This window comes from Leiobunum rupestre, chromosome 2 (assembly GCF_980474605.1).
Source record: "Leiobunum rupestre chromosome 2, qqLeiRupe1.1.hap1, whole genome shotgun sequence".
Classification (NCBI taxonomy): Eukaryota; Metazoa; Arthropoda; class Arachnida; order Opiliones; family Sclerosomatidae; genus Leiobunum; species Leiobunum rupestre.
The window spans coordinates 45818625-45824478 of NC_143385.1; the positions used below are offsets into that span (position 1 = coordinate 45818625).

General features: G+C 38.4%; 1 protein-coding gene across 1 annotated transcript; it reads left to right on the forward strand.

Moving 5' to 3' along the window:
* Positions 1-532: 532 nt before the first annotated feature.
* Positions 533-5527, forward strand: LOC149957609 (uncharacterized). Its single transcript, XM_090164850.1, has 3 exons — positions 533-742; positions 3337-3416; positions 4470-5527. The coding sequence occupies exons 2-3, from the start codon at positions 3365-3367 to the stop codon at positions 5402-5404; spliced, it is 987 nt and encodes a 328-aa protein (XP_090020976.1). The 5' UTR covers positions 533-742; positions 3337-3364; the 3' UTR covers positions 5405-5527.
* The last annotated feature ends 327 nt before the right edge of the window (positions 5528-5854 follow it).

Genomic DNA, 5854 nt, shown 5'->3' on the forward strand with positions numbered 1-5854 from the left:
GCTATATCCAGTAGTCATATTATTAATCCAAGCTTTATATACTTACCAAAACCAAAAATAATCATTCAGTTGATTATTATTTATATTTAACTTTACAATTTGTAGTAATAAACGGTAATTTCCTCATTAGAAATTTAAAGATATAAACTAAACAGTTTACTTAACTTGATTATCGTAAAAAAAAACGTGAACTGTTACGGATTGAAATATTTTCTTTTTTTTTGTTTTTGAAGAAAATGAAGATTCACAAGGTGGTGTCGGTCCCAGACCTTAGACACCAACGAAATATTTTCCCTAAAATTACCTCACTCGCGATTTTATCACTTAGTTTTTTCACTTCCAAGGGCAATCGCAAAAATATGGACCAAAAAACTTGGCAGTGAAAATCCATAAAAGATGGTAGCTCTCATGAGGTGTAAAAATGGCCGCAGGAAAAAGATTTATAGTTTGGCCCTGCACCGTAGTGGCGCTGCATATGCGGTAGATCAGTTTGGGGAAAAAACGAATTTCGTCACTGGCGGTGTTTCAGGAAACGTTTCGGTCTTAAAGTACGTTGGCTTAAAAACAATTGAAGGAAATTCAAAGGTCGTAAACGTTACGTTATCGCTGCCGATATTATCACATCTGTTGAATAATTTTGCTGTTCAATTTGCGTTGTCCAAGCGAAAATATTGATTACATTTTGAAGTGTTAGCCAAAAATTCAACTCGATTACGACATTCGTATTTCGTTTTCATGAAAAGTAAGTATCATTAAGTTCTAAATTTGGCGATGTATGAATTTATTTTCGGCGAATGCCGGAAAATCCGGTTAAATTTAAAAGTGATAATTGTTTCGGTAAAATTTTAAGTTGTGAAATCCGTCTAATTACGAAAGCGCCGTACAATCGAAAGTGTTGTAACTTTTTGGGGAATTCAAGGTTTTCAAAATAATACTACCAGGAAATTATATATCTATGCAGTTGGAATGTCTAAGGATACATTAGCATCGGGCGGGGTTTATACCAAGGATCGAACCAAGCCTTGGCCCCGGCCATTTAGAAGATCCTTGGCGGCTGGCCTCAATACAGAGCCGAAAATTTTTAGACCCTCGGCCTCGGGTTATTTAATCCATGCCGGGACTGAGGGAATATTATTATTTAGACCCTTGTAGCCGAGGCCATTTAGAAGAGATTCGGCCTTCGTTTGTACTACGTACGTCAAATGTAAAACGTAACGCTTTTTTTTCAAAAGCGATGGCGGACATGGGCAAAATTGCTAGTTATCTTAGAGTTCCACTCTCACCCTAGAGTGGAACTAAACAATATTCACTGCTTCCCAGTTCCCACACTGGCTTTTCGTCACTCGCCGAGTTCACTCTAGGCGAAAGAGTGAGATTAGTTAAATGTTTCCACTCTTATTCTTGGCAGAAACTTAAAATTTAATTAAGGCGGGAATTGAATTATTTCCAAAAAAAATACTAAAGGATACTCTGGTCTTTACTTTTCTTAGTTATCAATGGCGTATTACAAGTTCTTACCTTCCTAACCAGAAATTATTATATTTGCCCTTTTCAAAGTAATTTTCTTGTACAAAAAATGTGTTGACATAGGCCTAGCTGTCGAATCCATCGTCTTTGGCATAAGGTGCTTGGGCTCCACCCGCGAAACTCCAATTTAGCAATCCCGCCATTAAACACCTTATTTAAGAATTAGGAGTTGGGATATATAATTTAGGTTGAAGTCCTTTTAGTAGAGTTTAAGAAGCCAAATCATAATACTCTACATAGGTTCTCTGACGACGTTATATTTTGGCTATTTTAAATTTTAGCTTATTTTGCCGTTAATAGATGGCACCACGCTCTCCATTAAAGCAATTAAATTAAGATTTCCCGCCTTCTCTTAATAGCATTGAAAATCGATAAGAGTGAAAGAGCCGCCAAAAATCAGAGGAAGCAAAAAATATTATTTTCAATAATTAATGAGTTGGTAAATGACGAAATCGTTGACGGCAATATTCTTTATTGTTGCAACGATCAGTCTTTTATTAAAAAAGGGAAAACGGCCATTGCAGTAAGCTGAGGCCTTCCAATTAAATTATAGGCCTTTGACCAAACCAGTAGAATTGTTGATTAAAACTACACATCTATAATTTTAGTTCCTCGGCCAGCTAAACTGTAAACACCGACGCGTTTGACGTCAAGACAAAAACCTTGGCCGCGTTCAGTAACAGCAAACGGTTTGACCGTTGAATGCGCATTCGCTACTGTACGACTTTTTTCACTTCCGGGATCGACGTCACGTTTGCAAACCTGAGAGTCAACGAAATAAGCGGCTTTTATTAATTTTTCGGGAAACATGGTTGCCAGCTTGTTGACATACATTCATGCGAATCTCGCCGACGGTTTTAGAACTGGAACGTACGGAACTGTACTCTCATCAAAGACTGAGGGGCAATTTTTGTCGGGAAGGGAAACAACCTAGCCGGATTTTATGTAAACACCTTTTGGGTACAATATCCGGTTCGGTATTCGTCGGTTTAAAATTTGGTTGGAAAGTGTGACGTAAGCAGCTGTACCTAAAGGGACGTAATTCTGCTTTTGCTTAAAATATTAAAACATCGAAGACTTGTTTTCTGAGAGGATAGCTGTCCTATACAATCTTTTGGTCTATGGTAACAGGGAGAGGGAAGTGTTCTTGAAAAATGCTAAGTAAAGTTTTTATAATTTGTATAGGGTGTTTCAAAATTTGGTAGGACTGAAAATCGGTGGGTTCTAGCTCTAGGTCATTTGGATTTACGAAACAATTGATGTCCCCTTACTAATTTAACGTAACCCAAAAACTTATGAATGGAGATAATTCCATTCGCAGCGAACATCACGCGGGAATATATTAATTATTAATAAAAAAAGTAACGTACAGTTTAATTTTATTTAAGCGTGCTCGCGCTTTTGATAACCATGACGGCAGTGGCGATTTTATTTTATTAGGCTTAATAACACTGGCATTTTCTTCAATTGTCAATTATTTTAAATTACACTAACAATTTATTACTTTTTTGCTTATTTACCATAACCTGATTAGTTTTCTAGAAGGAAATCAGTATAGTCGCTTTTGGTATAATACAGTGAATTTTGAATGTAATAGTTAATTTTAAGGATTATGGTTCTATCATAATTGAAGGGGTTTGATTATGTGTTACGTAGATTATAAGGTGGATGCCTTTAAAATTATGGTTCTTTGTTACAACGGTAGCATGGTGGAATTCCGTAATAATTTTGCTTTATGTAATGTGTGAAAGACTAGGTACTTATCTTTATCACGAAAACCAGTCATTAGACGTATACATATTTTGACAGGTTCATCACGATTGGTTGAATTTAGAAGATGAGAGTAGCTTATCGATGGTTTCTGGTTTCAGTAGTCTTAGGAAGTATAGGTAAGTTATTCGTTGTATAAATTTTTTAGTTCTTCAATTATACTTAATCAGGAAAGTATTAATTTATTTCAACAAAGGGGGAATGATTATGTTGAGACAAAGCGCGGGAATCGTGGTCTAGTTTTCCCTGATTTGAAGACGTCATTCATAGGGAACCAATGATATACGGGGCTGATTTGATTTTTAGTGGGAAGGAGTCTACTCTTGGAGCATGAGGGGGATTGGAAGCAACACCTAAAATTCATCTGAACATAGTAATTTTCTCTAAAGGGAATATAAACTGCGAAGCTATCTTTACGGAAAACCCCTTCAATTTCTCAAAGTAGCCTGTGCAGTGGCTCTAAAGATTCCTAAAGCCAAAGGCAATAGCAACCAGAGCTGCAAACGTTAGTGTTCCACACCAAATACCTGAGGTTATATTCCCTTTAAGGGGAGTATGAACAAGGAAATTCACATCTACGTTATAAAAAAACGTACCGCTTGTTAAAGAGAATATAACCTCAGGTATTTGGTGTGAAACACCAACGTTTGCTGCTCTGACCGCTCTTGCTTTGGGCTTTAATAATGTTTGCCGCCACTGTACAGGGAAATTAGAAAAATTGAAGGGGTCTTTCCTAAAGATGGGTTTGCAGTTAATATTTCCTTTTAACGGACGATTTTTAGATTTAGTTCATACTCCCTTTAAGTGTAAACGTAGTCGCTCATAAGTATGCGATAAAGGTACTATCTTAATGAAACCTTGTTCACGGGATATGATGTCAGTTACATCTTTGTGACGCGTATTCAACTTAGTAGATTGGAAACGGAAGCCGATTTTGAAAACTGGCGAAATTCCTCACCCGTCTTAAGCCACTTGTTAGTGACTTGTGAAACGTATTCCCGGTGGCCGGGTTAAGATTTTACATTTACAATCCACTAGGTCTCATTGATATTTTTTCAATGAAAATGTTTTACGGAAGGTTATTTGTAATTATGTAACATATGATATAAACAAATAATATTATTTATACCTATTATTCATACTAATTGCTTTAAAACTACTTTTGTATATAGTTGCGCAAGTGATGAGCCTTTGGAAGGGTTGTCCTTTGGTCAATTACAAATGCGCTCAAATCTGCATGAAGAAGTTGCACACCAAAGGGCGCTGTGTCGGAATGCGCTGCGAATGCATCGATCCGGTCCTGGCGTGGGCGGGTTTGCAAGTACCGTACGGGGGTTTCGGCATGACTGATACGTCGTTCACGGGATTTCCCGGTTTCGAAAGAGGATTGGCCAACGGAGTTGGTTATTTGAAAACGGCCAAAGCCATGCTGCCGGAAGTCGGTAGCAGAATCGTCGACGCCGTCAAAGAAATTGCCAAGCCGATTCCAACCCCCGAACCCGAACCTGAACCTGAACCCGAACCCGAACCCGAGATGCCACTGAGAAGACCTCGTAAGATTTACAAGAGATTTCGACAAAGACCCATCTATATTCCAGTCCCCGTTATGTACCCTCCACCTCAAATGCCTAAAGGTTCGACTCATTATTACCCAGCACCACCGAAATCTCCAGTCTATCAACCTCCCAAAACCCAATTGCCACCGCCACCGCCGCCTCCAGTTTATCAGCCCCCTAAGCCACCAACTGTTACCAAAACCGTATACAGACAACCGGCTCCAAAGGAACCCAAATATTCACCTCCAAAAGTGCCCCAATATTCACCTCCAAAGGTACGCCAATCTCCACCTCCGAAGGTACCCCAACAGCCACCTTACACATACCAAAGGTACCCAGACTCGGTCATGTCCAGTGGACATTCCGATGTGGTGCGTCTCTACGCCAGACAACCACACCCCGAGGATGAGCAATCATTCCATCGTCAACAGTTTCAGTACGAACCAGAAGAAACTCGCGATCAGTACTTGGAAGATAGCGATCCAATTTACGAAAATGAGTACGATGAAGACGAGGAACAAATTGACCGCCAAATGTATTACTCGTATTGAAAGCTTCTGAAAATAATTCTTATTTATTTTTTATAAATATTTTTGTAGCATATACTGAAGCTATGGGTAGCTATTTTTTTCATTATTTATTTTATGAATGTTTTTATAGTAGTAAACATTTTTTATACCAACTAACTATTGGCGTTTGCTATTTAATATTTCGTAGTGTTAGATTTTTACCGATTTCATACCAAGAATCTAGTCAGGTTAACAGATAATGTTTCCGCAACTGTATTGTCTGTTTTCATGGCACCTGGAAAATATTCTCCGCGTACACTGAGACAACCCTGCAATCGCACTGAAGTGTCTTTTACCTTACCGGGAAGGTCTCTAGAGTTGCGTTGTTTTTCTCCTGAAAATCACGGTGTTGCCCAGATTATCTGTTCACCCGGATACTAATCTAACTAATCGAATTTAATTACATGCCCTCTGCAAATTAAACACCACACT